Here is a 16,519-nt window from a genome sequence, read left to right on the forward strand (position 1 = left end):
ACAGTATAACATTTGAAAATGTTCCCAGGAGCATTGTGGCTCTGTTGGGATATGCTGGCTGCTGGAGGCTTGGTTTTGCCTTATTAACTTGACCTTGTCTATTACTTGGTCTTGCCTTTTCCAAGAGAAAACATTTAGAGGTTTCAGTATCCAATTAACCGCAAGCAAACTTGATTGTGCACCTTTTTCCCGACTTATCTGGCCCCAAATTTATATTATTATATGTTAAAAAAAGAGCTTCACAAAACAAATAACATTATACAAGAATGTAATCAAGAGGATGCTGATAACCCCGAATTCTATTGAGCTTGGGACGTTCAAAGCCATCAGGAAGGTTTGAAACCCATTTCACAACCCGCGTGTGTTGATGTTGTGTACTTTTTTTTTTCTTTTAAAGTTGCACCCTCGCTTCTAACACGCTGTTTTCAGCTTAATGTTGCCATTACTTCCGAGCCAGAGCTCTTGAATGCAGCCACGTCCTCGGGGTATACGTAATGTCCGATCTTAGAGACCTGTGCCTGAATCACTCCATCCACATGAAACTTCCAACTTGGTCCGCTCCAAATACCGGTACACAGCCTAAATATGAGCGATATTTTATAGCGATCTGATGTAGTTTTGAAGCTGTTATCCCCTTGGTTTGTGTTGATTATGACTGTATTGATATTATACGTGAGTAAATATTTGTATAACGTAAAGTGAATGTTTCGTCTTTCGGTTTTAAGTTGTGCGCCACCCCTGCGAACATTCCAACTGTGGTGTCATCCGTGACTAGGCCTATGCAGTAGGGAGTTGTTTGGAGGACCCCGTGAGTTTTTCTTTACTTTACATGTGGTTTAATAATTTTCTACATACGCGTTTGTTTTTTAATTTTTACAATCCATTTCGCCTCGCTTTTCACTCGTGAAACCCCACTCGGCTGTAAAGATACAGCCTTCGGGGCGTGGTACACAACACGAAAAAAAGAAAGAAAAAAAGAGCCGGAGACGGAAGGAGAGCTTCAGTAAATTCTGGCTGACCGCGGCTGAGCTTATGATGCCGACGTTGCGGGACAGCACCATGTCCCACCCCGGCGAGAATTCCCACCAAGTCCGGGTGAAAGCCTACTACAAAGGGTAAGAAAACACCACCGTTCCCGTCCTTCTTTCTTCCTCTTTCCACTACTAACGAGCTCTACAATCGCGGAAGACAGCTAACCAGACAGCTAAGCTAACGAAGCTAACTGCTAGTGTAGCCCAGTGTGGGTTAAACTTGACAGACAGGTGAAACTGTCCTGTTCGTGAACCCAGTGGACGAGTTGTGCTTGACACTTAACGCTGTATATCATATCTCTCAAAAACCACGACACGCGGGGTTTTAGGGCAGTTTGCTGGGGATCTGAGGCTTGTTTTTCTCTCTAACTACGGCCAAGTTGAGAGAGTTGGCTAATATGTCGTGCTAAGAACTGTTAGCCGTTGGAGCTAATTGTCAATAGGATGTTACAGTGAGGCTCAATTTCGTTGAAATTATATTTATTGAGGATTTATGGCACCAGATTATTCACGCACAACAATTAAATAAAACATGTTGTTAAAATACATTAATTTGAGCCAAACCGTTTTGTTATTGTATTCCCTTAGTTACAATGGTGTTAAACCTGTGGCCCGTGGGCCATGTTTGGGCATGTAAAAGCTTTTGAGGCAGTTTGGCCTCCTCTATCCCATCAGACTTTTTGGCGACAGCTGGTCACTAGTCACATATAGCCATACAATCATCCATCCATTTTCGGTGCAAATATGTCACAGCGTTGCGTAACAACAGAGAATATATTGCATCACAACAATGCAGGATAAAATTGGGATGGTAGGTTGTGCTTGTGAAGACAATGAACGATACAACAAAATAATTTCCATCTCCATTTCAAAAGAGAACTTTATTTAGTCTTGATAGTTCTGAAAATACACAAACATGACTTTAATATGATCCAGTTACTGCTTTGGTTCGCAAGATGTCAGAAAAAAGGAAAAAATGTTTGTCATTTTGGGATGACGGAGGAAACTGGGGAGAAAATGCAAATTGCTCACAGGAAGGGCAAGGCCTGAAATCTTGCAACCTCAAACGTGTGAGGCAGACTTGCTATTTCACCCGCTGTTGATTAAAAGAAGGTGATGTGAAATCATCAGATAAGTGCACCTAATAGGTGCGACAGTCTCACACCATCACCAGGTCTGCTCTTGATATTAATAGAAACCCTCTAATAAGCTGTTCCCCTTGTACTATTTGTTGCATTTTTGATAAGGATCATCACTGCGGCGATGGTTCCAACCCCCTCCTTGCAATTGGAGCGCGACTTGAAAAACGTGTCGTACGAGTTGCGCCCGCACCAGCTGATATTCTTTGCTGCTGTGGCGACACACCTCAGGAAGGCTTTTCATTTGTGTCTTTGTTAAGTGATGTCTCAAGCAAGCATCCCAAGCATGCTGCTCAGGAATGTCAGCTATGCCAACCCTAAAGAGGAAATGGAGCCAAATTACATACCGGATGGCCATGGCTATGAGCAAGGATCATTGACGCTCACCTTTGACCAAATCAATTAGCTTAATTTTTTTCTAATCCACATTTGATAACGACCCTCAACGTCCTTCCATCTTCATGCAGTTTGAGAAAAAAAAAAAATCCCACCCGTACGCATGTTGGTTTCACTTCTACGTGATTGAAATGTCATCTTTCCATCTCTTAGCAGGAGTTGGCCTTCTTGAATAGTGGCGAGCTGCCTCTTTTCATTCTACGTTTGAATGTAGCACCTTCTGCTGCTCCATCACTACAATTTCAATTTATATTTGGTCCTATCAAAGGCTGGGTATTCATCGTTCGTGTGCTCATTCTTCACCAATGACATCAGCAGACTGGTGTCGGCCCGTGGCAGTCTCGCTTCTTGGCAAACATTTCTTCTATTACCCTCACTCATCACATTGTACATTTTGAAGTCTGTCAGAAGCGACTCGCTCAAGTCTTCTACTTCAGCTTGAGGCTTGCTGTGTTAGGCATGTTGTCGAGCAGGAAAGAGCGGGATTAGGTTGAGGTATTTCGTCTCCCTTTTGGCGGGGGGCGGGAGGGGGAGTTTTTCGTCTGTTGCGAGAACTCCGACCGACGCTTCTGGTTGAACTTTGCAAACGAGGCCTGTGCTGATAAATTTTGGGGGGGAAGGATCGCGGCAAACTTTGATCATTTCAAGGACTCGCTGTGATAGTACGTGGGTGTCACAGTGGGCGTTACCTGCTGTACGTGCGGTGGTCTTGACAGTGAAGATGGATGTTCCAAGGTGCGCACGGAAGCCCAGGGAGCCCCTCTGACCCTTCTTCCCGCTTGAGAACTCACCAGTGACGAATGGCTTCACTGCGGGCAGATGGGACCGCCGAGTCCGACTTAGGCGCGGGTTAGAACACCCCCCAGCACCGCAACTCTTGTCTAATTTGAGTGTAGGGTAGGGAAGAATGCCACGTCCGTGCATCATAATGCCACGGCAGCCGACAATGAGCACTTGGACTTCATTAATCACTCCACATACTGTCTTTTTACACGCTCTTTTTATTTTCTAGACTTACACAGGTCTTTAGTACAGGAGTCTTTAGTTTACGACTATACAGAGTTACCATAATGCATTCGTGTGTATTCATTTCTATGCATAGAATGTATCCTTTATTTATGCCAGCGGAATGTAAACTAGTGACAGACTGTTCCACTAGATGGCAGAAGGTACAATTACCGTAATTTTTGGACTATAAGCCGCAACTTTTTTCCAAAATTTTGGACCCTGCGGCTTATAGTCAGGTGCGGCTTATATAAGATTTTTTTGGGGGATTTTTGTGATGACTTGATCACTTTTACTCTTAACACTATTATATACAGTAAAAGCTACAAAACAAACTCTTAATGCTTTAAAGCAGGGGTGTCAAACTCATTGTTTTCGCGGGCCACATAGCTTCTTTCGGACGGCCGTTATGACTGTCAACCCAAATAAATGTCTGAGCACCTCATATTATATACAGTAAAAGCTACAAAACAAACTGACAAATAACTCGTTTTCAAATCAGACGAGTAAAAACTGGTCAAATATTTTAAAAAAAAAAGATATTATTAAAAGTGAAGACAATTTGCAATTCTAGTAATGACACACGAATTTGATGCACAATTTGTCTTCGCGGGCCACATAGAATGATGTGGCGGGCCGTATCTGGCCCCCCGGCCTTGAGTTTGACACCTGTGCTCTAAACCCTTTCTCTTACTCTGCCATATCACTCAGAGATTACACAAAGCAGTGGCGCTGTTCGGACCATCTGCATTGTATTAAAACCCAATCAATCAGCAATTAAATTCAATTCTTCTGACATTTTGCTCACCAAAAACAAGTTGTAATGAATGTGAACTTTTAATGCATTTTATTCAGAAGGTTACTTTGAACCTTAAACGGCGGCGCGGCGTACTTATGGATTTTTACGGCCTCCGGCCTCCAGGGGGGCGCTCTAGTAGGAAGCAAGAGCGAGACAGGCGAAGAAGAGATAATGCGCCGAAGAAGAGGCGCTAGTTTGTGTTTACATTTCGCGCATCATGCAGAACGTGATCAAGACGGACATTACTGAAAGGAAGCCTTTATACACAAACCATACACAAACCGTCATCATGGGGGACAAAAGAAATGCATATGATGCCGCTTTTAAGCCAAAGGCAGTCGATGTTGATGACATTATCTTGTATCTACTCTGGAGCGTACTTATGAATTTTTATGGCCTCCGGTCTCCAGGGAGCGCTCTAGCAGGAAGCAAGAGCGAGACAGACGAAGAAGAGATAATGCGCCGAAGAAGACGTGATCGTCTCGCGCATCACGCACACACCCGCATTCACACAAAGACAGTAAGCTTTTATAAACAAACCGTCATTATGGGGGATAAAAGAAATGCATATGATGCCGCTTTTAAGCTATACGTGTCGCTCGCTAGTTTAATGTAATTTAGCGCTTCGTGTATGAATAAGATTAGCATGAACAGACCCTCTTCACACTCGAAGAAATGCATAAAACCGACGACGAAAGAGAGACTGAGAAAGTGTGAGGCGAAGGATATCTAGCGCTATTCCAATCGGACACTAAGGAGGAAGACTTCGATGGTTTCAGTGCACAGGAGGAAGATGAAGACGGCTCTTTTTTTACTTTTACTGGTATGTTTTTTTTTTAACCAGGCCTGTTCGTGCTGTGCTACCGTGTTGCTGCTGTGTTACCGCCGCGTCTCAGTGACTTTGCTGTGTTACTTCCGTGTTGCTGCGGTATTACTGCCGCGTCACAGGCACTGTTTGGAAAGAAATGTTAAGGTATGTTATTAAAGCTTTAAAAAAACTTTCTGAGTCCAGTCTTTCTTTGCTAATAACTCGCGTGCACACTTCCGCGTTGCTGCAATGTTTAGAAAGACATGTTCAAGTATGTTATTAAAACGTTAAAAACGCTTTCTATGTACTGTCTCTCTTTGTAAAAAACTCATGTGCACGTGCAGCTTATAGTCCGGTGCGGCTTATGTAAGAAAAAACAAGAAATATCCCTGAATTTTAGCTGGTGCGGCTTATAATCCGGTGCGGTTTATAGTCCGGCAATTACGGTAACCTTAACTGTTGCCGTTCACACAACAGAATAGCCGCTTTGTCTTCAACTCAACAGAATTCACTCTTAGTACTGAGGCAAGATGACCATTATTGCCGTCTGCTGTGTATATTTCTGTGACATTTTTGTGTTTAGTGCTGCACTGGGAAATCAATGGAAAATGTGTCCTATAAAGATTGAGGTACACTGGCACACAGAGCGATGGCTTGAAATTGCCAAGCTCATCAACATCAAACGGCGGCGAAGAACACGCTTCGCCATCAACCAAATTGATAGAGCAAGTAGGAATCAAAGGATGCACGCAATGGGGGGGGGCGGGATCTTGTTTAGACCACCCAAGAACTTGGGCACAGCCTATAATTTGCCACCAAATTCTCCTTTCCCATGACTGCCTGTCACGATTTGGGTTACAGAGTTTTGGAGATGAGCTTTAACTATGTCAGTGGACACCCACGTCTCAGATCCAGTCAAACGCAACACATTCAACATGAGCCGCTGCCGTCTGTAGGGAGGATGTCGCTGCCATGTTGGTCCTACAGGAGGGATCAGAGTGTGGGATTGTAAATGTCAGCCTGGACCCCCCCCCCCCCCACACTCCCCTTCCTCCTTCATAGGCAATGATTAACACTACCAGACTGGAGGATGCAGGGTTAGAAAATAGCGGCAGGTTGGGAGGCGGAGTCGGCAACATGCCACTGATGCACAGACAGAGCTTCCACAATGGCGCCATTCTTACGTTCTTTATTTTTTCTTCCTTTTTTTGGTGCCTCCAGCCCTCTGTCATTTAGTGTGACGCTGTCCCTGTGTTTTAGCACTTCGAGTTGAGTGACACATCGTGTGGGCTACGACGCTCTCTCCTATTCTAATTAAAAAAAAAAAAAAAAAAAAAAAAAAAAAAAGGATTTATAGTCATTAACAGGGGGTGGCTATCGGGAAATTGCTAAGTTTCCCGAACGTACTGTATTATGTTGCGTGCTAAAATGCTAGCTGCCAAAGTGAAGTTGCACAATGCCGTTTTTTTTATTCAGTGACTTGTGATTTTGATACAAGGAATGCTAAGTTTAAACTAGTTTTTATATTTTGTGTGTTAAATGGTTGTAACCACAATTTAACCACTTGTCCAGTAGGCGGCGCTGCTTGACTCCATGTTTGCTTTATTCACTCACATGACAAACTTAACAGCTTTACAGATGCCATCATATTTTTTGTCACATAACAATCCAGTGGTATTTATTTGCACCAGGCCAAACCCAGCATACTTCAACCTGCTTACTGTCGACCTTGACCCTGTGGTCTGTTGTGTCCTTGTTTAGTTGGGGTCATTTATTCTTTGTCACCCAGCCATAAAACTCCCAAGTTAATGAAGAACCACAGGCTGCATTTTGTAGGATGGTAGTAAAAGCCTTGTCCTTGTACATTACTCTCAGGCCTGCAGAGAGCCCTGACCGACTCCACTTTTTTTGTAATGAATGTCCACGTTTTAAACAATTCCCTTCCCGCCCTCGCATGTTGAGGGGCTTGCTGGAGCGTAAAATCTTCTGGCTACTATCTCCCGGGCTGTAAACCCCAACATGATCAGCCGCTGGGGGCGAGCATGAGACAAGGCCATGAAATGAGGGAAAGACCATTTCGCCTCCACAGGGGTAAACGGTCTTGGTCACTTCTACTACCTTGGTTTTGCCTCGTGCGTGTCTGATGTACTCAAGTGCAAGTGACGGCAGGTGGCTTGTCGGGGTGATGTATCACTTTTTTTGGAGTCTTTTTTTTTTTTTTTTTTTTTTCCAACATCAAATTAAATATATCTCAATGTTCAATTGTTGTGTTTTATCTTGTAAAGGCTGCGTTCTTAACAGCAGTGTTCTCCGCAGGGACATCATGATCACCCACTTCGAGCCGTCCATCTCATATGAGGGCCTGTACGGCGAAGTGCGAGACATGTGCTCCATGGACAATGACCAGCTCTTCACCATGAAGTGGATTGACGAGGAAGGTGTGTGTTCAGCTCATGGTGACAATTATTACAAATTCACACTTGTGCACCTCCGGTCTGTCGTCGATACAAAACCCGATGCAGTACACGAGCAGCATACGTGCATATTTTTGAAAGATATAAACTTTTGACAGTACGTTGTAGTATTGCAGCGCACCACTCGTCACTTATTTAGCCAGGCAGAGACGGACGGACGGACGGGGGTCACAGGCGAAACAAAGATGTCGGATCTCTCCGCTCAGCCCGAAGGTCACCATGACAAAACCAATTAGACTCAGCCGCCATGTATAATCAGCGCCGTCATTAGCCTGTCTGAGCAAGAAAAGCTGCTTGATACTCGTAATGAAGTACGACAGCATCTCTCCTGACATCCACGGAGCACGCGGGAGGGAGGTTGCCATCCTTGACATAATGAGTACAATGTTTACTACATTTGTTAACAAAAACATGTACACGAAACACAACAGGCACATTTGTGTGTGCGTGGGTACAATTTGAAATAGCGTACAGAAAATCTGAAATGTCGTACATCAGATAAACTAAAGTGGAACCAATGCTGAAATATAAATGAATGACATAACATCTGGATTCTCATACAGGTGACCCATGCACTGTATCTTCTCAGCTGGAGATGGAAGAAGCACTGCGCCTCTATGAACTCAACAAGGACTCTGAGCTCATCATTCACGGTGAGCCTCTTATTTCCCTGAACACACTTTCTTAGCAAAACACCTTTTACTCATGGCGCAAGCTGCTTAGATCGTGCAAAGTTCAATTGCGTTAAGATAACAATTACGGAGGAAACCTTAGCTGAGTCGATTGTTTGTTGTTGCGCATATTTTCTTAGAAATTTGACTTATTAGTTTACTCATAAAGAAAAAGAACACCCAAATCAAACAATTATTTGTTTTAAAAAAGGCTCTATCATTTGTCTAGTCAATATGCTTCCTCTTTTATTTTCTACAATTTGTGTGTGAGCGTCATCGCTCACAGCAAGGTGAAGGAGGAATATCGAGCATATGTTTGCTGATGCACCGAAGTGTGAATAAGACCGCTTTCCTGCCCCTGACGTCTGCGGGCCCGCCGGCTATTTAACAGATATTCGTGATGGGCGTACGCGTGACCGACGTTTGATTGACAGGCCTCTGGAAGGGTGTGGGTCTTGTTTGAATCAGAGGTGAGGAGTGGGTTCACAGGTGCAAAGAGAGGGTGGCGGAAGAAGAGCAGACGCGGCGGGAGGGAGCACCGGGTCCCCCGCTAACGAGCCTCTGGGCCGCGGCCCACGCCTCGCTTCTGACTCGCGCTGCCTCCAGTCTCAAGCTCTTTGTCTCGCACGCAGCAGCCCACAAATACACACATTTGTCAGCTTGGCTCAGGTCATCCCTGCGCATCGCCAAACCAGCATGTAGCGCACCGATGCCGTTGTCAGAGGCCACATTTCAGCTGCGGGTGGTCTTCTGCTGCGATGCGATGTTCAACATTCTTAAGTCAGAGGAGCATTCGAGGTACAACATCTACATCGGGATACACGTAGATGGTCTAGCGTCTGCTTAGCGCTTGGCTTTGATGTAGTGTGTCAGATCGTAGTCCAGAAGACTGCCTGGATTACCTTGCGTTACCAAGACAACCAGGATCAGCACAAGCTGGGAAATGGGCAACTAACAAAAGATTGACTTGGTTGTTTAATTTCACACTTGATGGGTGGACAGGCACTCCAGAGACCCACCCGCCAATTTAAGAACTCCTTTTTCCAATAAGCGGTCCCATTTAAGTTGATGAAAATCATTAGACCTGAAATAATGTCGTTGTTCTCCCCTCCAACAGTGTTCCCATGTATACCAGAGAAACCCGGCATGCCATGTCCTGGAGAAGACAGTAAGTTCAACCTTTGCATGACATCAAATCAAATTGCTAGCAACCAATCAACCAGTTGCTGTCTCCCGCAGAGTCCATATATCGGCGGGGAGCGCGGCGCTGGAGGAAGCTCTATTTCGCTAGCGGCCACTCCTTTCAGGCCAAACGCTTCAACAGGGTGCGACACGACACTGTTCTGATTTCATGTTTTCAAATGGGAAGCATTGCTATCTCAACAATTGATTTTTATTTTTTCTTAAGATCTAACTGTCACAATTCTCAAAGCTTCCTAGAAAGGAAATCAAGCAGCAGGCCTGATGTTTAATTTGAAAGCAACATGCCAATTTGTTACTCTCGCCCATGTGAACAGAGAGCGCATTGCGCCATCTGCACGGACCGCATCTGGGGTCTCGGCCGACAGGGCTACAAGTGCATCAACTGCAAACTGCTGGTGCACAAAAAGTGCCACAAGATGGTCACTGTGGAATGCGGCCGGCCCATGATACAGGTGATGTGGCGCCCATTTTCTTTTTATTAGTTGCCTTCCACGACACTCGTTGTGATTTGTGGGTCTTTTTTTAATATTTTTTTTAGGAGCCAATTATGCCCGGTCAACCACCCAGCAATCAGTTAGACCCAACGGAACAGTCAGGTAATGATGCGCATACAATAAAAAAAACATTTATAAAGATTTTAATGGCAATAAATGATTCTCATATCAATGTATCAGTTCAGTGACATATTCAGGACTGTATTTTCATAATTTATTTTCAAATCTCATTTATTTAGCTATAAGCTTAAAGGTTTGGCACAATTACAATTTTGGGAGACCTAATGCAAAACAGGGTTGGATTAGAAAACTGGAGCATGCATTTTTTTCCCTTACGTATATGCATGTAGAAAACGACTGCTAAACAAGTGACAAAACGTGACTGTCTCTCACCTACTCTCTCTCCTTCCTGTTTTCTTGCCTCCTCCTCTCCCCTCTCCTCCTCCTGCTGCCTGTCTGACACCCCCTACCCGTTCTCTCTCCCCCTCCTTTTCCCACTCTCTCTTGCAGGCCCCCAGAATAAAGACTCCAGAGAAAGCTTGACTTACGATGGAGAGGAGAAAGAGGTGAGCTTTTTAAGTTAAAAAAAAAAAAAACACACATCCATGTGTGAATCCCACCCTATCAACCGCTATCGTAATTGTCCAATTATTTGCTTCAATGCCTTTTAAAATAAAAACATCCAAATCGCCACCTGCTTGCAGTATTCTCCCCAAAAGTAAATAATGGCAATATGAGTGACTCAACTCGACTCACTAAGAACTCCGCCATCTCTCCTCCGACCAGGCGCGGAACAGCCGAGACACGGGGAAGTCACCCTCCAGCCTCGGCTTGGCCGACTTCGACCTGCTGCGGGTGATCGGCCGAGGCAGCTATGCCAAAGTGCTGCTTGTGCAGTTGAAGAAGACTGAGCGCATCTACGCCATGAAGGTGGTCAAGAAGGAGCTGGTCAACGATGACGAGGTGAGCCACAGCGTGCATCGGCTCGCCTCGATGTCAAAATACTTTATAATCATCGCGCATGTTGTGTAAATCCAGCCTAGAGAAGGAAAAAGCAAATTATGCTGCCAAGACAAAGGCTTCGTCTAATTAGATGTGAGACCAAGTTAAGAGTAGTGAATGCAATTAGCACAACCTGTGGGCGCTGTTATTTATAGCTCCAGCATCCCATCTGTTATCTCGTCAAATACTCTGAACCCATCTGTACCTCGGAGATGGTGTGGATTAACCACGGTGTTCCTGAGAATCGATCAGTGGCGTACGCTGCGCAAGAAGCGAGTAGTTAGCCTTGATTCAACGCAATTGGCGCGATTGATAAAGTGGCACGTAACAGCCGGTCGATGGCCGAGCGCTCCGATTGTCGCCGGGCCTCGTCAGCGGCGTGTCCAAGCTTTTCTGGTGTAGCCCTTTCTGCCTCGCCTGCCATCGCCCACAGGAGTTGATGCAAGGAGTCGCCCCTAACCCTAACCCCCCCCTTACAGGACATCGACTGGGTCCAGACAGAAAAACACGTCTTTGAGCAAGCATCCAATCATCCCTTCCTGGTGGGCCTGCACTCCTGCTTCCAGACAGAAAGCAGGTAGGAGGCACTTTGTAACGGCAACCTGTATTTTTAAAAAGCAAGTAGCAATTTGGAGAGGACAAGCCGTCATTCCAAAATCAGGTCACCCCTCCCACCACTTTCAGCCACTTGGGGGGGCAATGTATAAATGTCCCATTTGACAACTGGTCATATAACTTTGAGCTTTGGTAAATATTTCCTCTCCAGACTCTTCTTTGTTATTGAATATGTGAATGGCGGCGACCTCATGTTCCACATGCAGAGACAACGAAAGCTTCCAGAAGAGCACGCCAGGTAGGCGTTTGGTGGCCTTCCTCCATTTTGTGGCTTTAGGGTTGAATGTTCCCCCCCTCCCCCAGATTCTATTCTGCTGAAATCAGTCTGGCGCTCAACTACCTTCACGAGCGCGGCATCATCTACAGAGATCTCAAACTCGACAACGTGCTGCTCGACTCCGAGGGACACATCAAACTCACAGACTACGGCATGTGCAAGGTGCGTGTGTGTATTTATGTGCGAGCACGCGCGTGGCTGTGAACTTTAGCGTGAGCGTCTGTGCTCATGCACATTCAAAAGCAAAATGAGCCGCTGTCATATTTGTGTTTTGGTTCAGGAGGGCTTGAGACCCGGCGATACGACGAGCACTTTCTGCGGCACCCCAAACTACATCGCTCCCGAAATACTCAGAGGAGAAGATTACGGTAAAAACAACAACTCACTGCCACCAACACAGTTTCCCAGTTAACCTTTTTGGCATGTTGTTGTCAAAATACAAAACTGTTACTGCAAATATAACCAACAAAGAAACTGAATTAACCAAAAGCTAAAAAGAAGTTTGCCGTCTGAACGTGCGGTGCAACTTGGGCACAATAACTATTCTTCATTATTTTCCAATCAAAACATAGTCAAAGTAAATTAAAGAAACTAAAAATACCAGTTTCTGCATGACTACAGTGTCACTACGGTACAAATAGTTGAGTGGTATCATAGCAACAAGACCTTGCTTGCTCGAGTGCTTTCATTTTGTATACAGGCCACATTTTTTTTTGCTTTAATTAAGATAGTGTCAGTCCTGCTAGATATTTTTGCTAAAACGTTTTGAAATTAAATTCAAAAAGGTCAGCATACACAATTAGAGTTTTGAGTACCTTTATTAGTGCAAATAGTTCGCGAGGGTTTTAATCAACTGGAAATAAATAAACTTTTGTTTTTACTCCATCATATCGCCCCCTATGCACAGGACAACCAATTTAACTCCCACTACTCACAATAGAAATAAAACAGACCCCACCCCAAATGATTGTCCAAGAAATATACTTCCACACAAAATATTTGATATCATTTGCAGAAGGCATAGTATGTGTATAAAAAAAGAAAAAGCATGCAAAACATAAATTGGAGTTCTACCCTGCTTGACGGGTGCTCACGACCCTCCAGGGGTTGCGAGTGGCACAGCTCGGGAATCCCTGCTCTAATCCAAGCTTTCCGTAAGACATTTTGATGCATTACTACTCGTAGGTGCAGTCAGTTAGAACACATTTACAGTATGATCGTTTCCTCACTGGACAGGTTGCCATAGTAACAGTGGGTTCAAGTATTGGAAGGATTACAAGTAAACCGGAGTGTCAGAAGACTGATCTGAAGCGCCGCTTCTAATTTGTACGCAGGCTTCAGCGTGGACTGGTGGGCGCTTGGCGTGCTAATGTTTGAGATGATGGCAGGCCGGTCGCCCTTCGACATTGTGGGAAGCTCCGACAATCCCGACCAGAACACAGAGGACTACCTCTTCCAAGGTAACGGAAAGCCAGCGTTTTAGGGTCAAAGGAAAGTCCACACTTGTGTGAAATTTTTAAATTGACATATTAGCTCATAGCAAATGTCTCCATCCATGACCTAGAAGCTAAGATGGGTGAAGATCCAAAGCCACTTTCAAGCAAATTGCAAATTGAGAAGATATCAAGTCACACTGTTTAGACACCTGCTTAACTCTCTTCAATTTGGAAAGCATCTCACCTCATCCCTGTTTTTTTGTTTGTGCATCTCAGTCATATTGGAAAAACAGATCCGAATTCCCCGCTCACTGTCGGTCAAAGCTGCAAGCGTCCTTAAGGGATTCCTCAACAAGGTAAGCCTGTTATATATATATTTTATCCAAACACAAACATGGCAGCTTTTCACCTCACCGCCGTGTTATTTATCTCGCTCACACTTCTATCTGACTCTCACCTTCCCACCCGCTCCGTCTGTTCCAGGATCCCAAGGAGCGTCTGGGCTGCCACCCTCAAACAGGCTTTGCTGACATCATGGGCCATCCCTTCTTCAGAAACGTCGACTGGGACCTTGTGAGTCTTTTTCCTTGTTGCAATTTACTCAAAGGGAGGTTGGGCAGTAGTTGTCCCACATGCCATCAACAACTACTGGCGAATATGACACCATCTTCAACCCCCTTTTTTGCTTTTCAGCGTTTTTAAATTCCATTATGTAAACGTCAGCTTAGGCAGAAACATTTTCCATTTCGATCGCTCATTTCTACAAGATCACCCAGAGCCATACTGGCAGATGAAGACACGCACGGATAGAAAAAGGATGTCAAATAGAGATTTTTTTTTTTTTTCTCCCGAGTAAACAGTTTTTCAAATGCAAATTTTTTTGAAAATGGAAAATGTCACATTGAAAATACTGATAGTGGAACACCAGGACTTGACTCTTGGTGTCAAGAGAATGAGCTTGATAACGCTTGGCTGGAGAAGTTTGCGTTTGACTCGGATCAGTTAAAAAAAAAAAAAACTCACTCCCTTCACGGCAATATAGGCCAAGTCCTCTATTAGAAATACATCTTTTTCACATGTATCGATGACTGCTTTGCAATTCATCACCCCTGCCCGATGATCGTCAAAAGGAAACAAAGCGTGCCGGATGACAAATAGTTGCAAAGCAATCCGTGTATTGATCGCGGTGAGGAAGAGAGACCACGCCCCAGAGAGAAGACTTTAAAAAGTAGACAAAGAACAAGTCAGCAGCCACAGAGTGACGAGCAGACGGTCACAAAAGCGGGAAAGCTGAGCGAGGAAATAGTCTTAACCACAAAAGACAATCTGAACCACGCCCTATTTTTTTTAATCTGTGTTTTTAAGAGTCATATGGGCTTTTTTGGGTTCTCCGAAAACGACTGACAGGAATCTCATCTCGAGTCCGACGCAAACTAAAAATAGACCAGTCTTGTTTTACCAAGCTTCCTGTTCCCGAGTCATAATGATGACTAAAAGTCTCATATGTCTTAGGGAGTGACATTCCTGTGTTGTGACAGCATAGCGGTGAAATGAAACCCAAGGTCCATGTGTTCTTTCATGTCGTTCATTAAGCCGGTTAACACCTATAACAAAGAAATAATCCATTTTGGAATTGTTTTTATTTTTACATCAAATTGGTTCTATGTGGAATTAATTTTCTTTATTGATTTAGTAAGTACGGTGGTGCCTTGAGATTCAAGTTTCGTGAACAAGCTTGCGCAGTAACTCCAAAGAACTCGTATCTTAAATTATCTTTGGATCTTTGTAAGTAGCACATGCCACTGACTTTTGTCTTTGTTCCTTTATACACTTGTCAGGAGTTGGTAGCACAGGTCACTGACTTTGAAAACACGTCTTGAATCAAAAACTGCCAACAAGTGAATAAAAGAACATCTAAACACGCCCCCAACTGCCAGCCAATGCTGAACTAACCTCATAATTTACTGTAACCACTAAAATACTTGCACCTTAGATTGACCTCATTTTATGAAAATAATGACCTCTTCCCTCATTGTTATCTAGTTAAAAGCTGTCAAATCAAAGGAAACTTGAAACAAATGCATTCTGCCATAATTAATGACGGTGTAGAATATAATACCCTATGAAGTAATTGTAATGACCTTCGTGAGGGCAGGCTTTGATGTCAGCTGGCAGACGGACATATGACCCAAGCGTGCTGACAACCTTCCTGTCTACTATCCCTGTTTTGGTCTGGCAAGCACGGGGCTAACCAGCTGGTCAACTTATGTATCTGCAGGATTCAGGTTACGGTGCACAACCCCCCCCCCTCCTTCCCAATAAACTCTCCATCTCTTCAAGACAAATCTGTTTGCCCTGTGGTGCGACCCATGGCCTGGGAGAGCACCTTCTGTCATGAACTAATTCACCTTATCCTATTGGTGAAAATGTTGAAACGAAAACACCTTGCAAGTGAACCAGTTACCAGATTATTTTCTTTTCATTTTTTAAATAGACCTGCGATTAGGCAATCACTGGATTTACTGCAGATTTCAAAGTTCCCATTGTTCTATGTAATTGTGATTACAGCTGGAGCAAAAGCAGGTGGTCCCTCCCTTTAAGCCCAACATCTCAGGTGAATTCGGCCTGGACAACTTTGACGCACAGTTCACCAATGAGCCCATCCAGCTGACGCCTGACGACGAGTAAGATCCGCTGATCGGTGAAATGAAGTGGCTCTTTGAATGAATCGATTCACCCATGGATTGTCCTTTGTTGTTGTTGTGTGCAGCGATGTGGTGAAGAAGATCGATCAGTCCGAGTTTGAGGGCTTCGAGTACATCAACCCGCTGCTGATGTCCGCTGAGGAGTGTGTATGAAGGGAGTCACACGCACACACATTCGCACACACAGTTACACACAGTTACACACAGTTACACACGTTCCAGTGTCTTCACGTTGCTTGGTTACGAGGCGATCCGACGATATCATCATTCATAGTTTTTGTTGTTGCCAAAGGCGACCCGACGAGATCATCATTCATAGTTTTTGTTGTTGCCAAAGGCAGTTACACGCTCTGCCAGTTTTGACCACTTGTCCTTAAGTCTTCTTTTTATGAATTATTTTTGTATGTTCTCTATATAAAAATACAAATGTAAAAATATTAAACTGCACTGATATCTTTGTGTCA

The 16,519-nt window shown here is 44.3% G+C and overlaps 1 protein-coding gene across 2 annotated transcripts; it reads left to right on the plus strand.

Moving 5' to 3' along the window:
* The first annotated feature begins 757 nt into the window (after positions 1–757).
* prkci (protein kinase C, iota) lies at positions 758–16,519 on the plus strand. Of its 2 annotated transcripts, XM_088396519.1 has the most exons (19): positions 758–1,115; positions 5,215–5,343; positions 7,495–7,616; positions 8,216–8,305; positions 9,441–9,491; positions 9,563–9,648; positions 9,841–9,978; positions 10,065–10,122; positions 10,531–10,586; positions 10,807–10,983; positions 11,502–11,599; positions 11,789–11,875; positions 11,941–12,076; positions 12,195–12,282; positions 13,249–13,374; positions 13,627–13,706; positions 13,834–13,923; positions 15,919–16,034; positions 16,121–16,519. In XM_088396519.1, the coding sequence occupies exons 2-19, from the start codon at positions 5,336–5,338 to the stop codon at positions 16,206–16,208; spliced, it is 1,695 nt and encodes a 564-aa protein (XP_088252645.1). In that variant the 5' UTR covers positions 758–1,115; positions 5,215–5,335; the 3' UTR covers positions 16,209–16,519. The 2 variants fall into 2 exon arrangements, with proteins under 2 accessions (XP_088252645.1, XP_088252644.1); XM_088396518.1 differs by lacking the exon at positions 5,215–5,343.

The sequence above is a fragment of the Syngnathus floridae genome, chromosome 14 (assembly GCF_059516105.1).
Source record: "Syngnathus floridae isolate MCC-2025c chromosome 14, RoL_Sflo_1.0, whole genome shotgun sequence".
Classification (NCBI taxonomy): domain Eukaryota; kingdom Metazoa; phylum Chordata; class Actinopteri; order Syngnathiformes; family Syngnathidae; genus Syngnathus; species Syngnathus floridae.

Bases quoted from the DNA above. Each gene is read 5' to 3' on its own strand.
- prkci (XM_088396518.1), top strand. From the start codon at position 1,033: ATGATGCCGACGTTGCGGGACAGCACCATGTCCCACCCCGGCGAGAAT. The intron at 10,587-10,806 runs GTGAGCTTTTTA...TCCTCCGACCAG, and splicing joins ACGATGGAGAGGAGAAAGAG to GCGCGGAACAGCCGAGACAC. The intron at 12,283-13,248 runs GTAAAAACAACA...ATTTGTACGCAG, and splicing joins ACTCAGAGGAGAAGATTACG to GCTTCAGCGTGGACTGGTGG.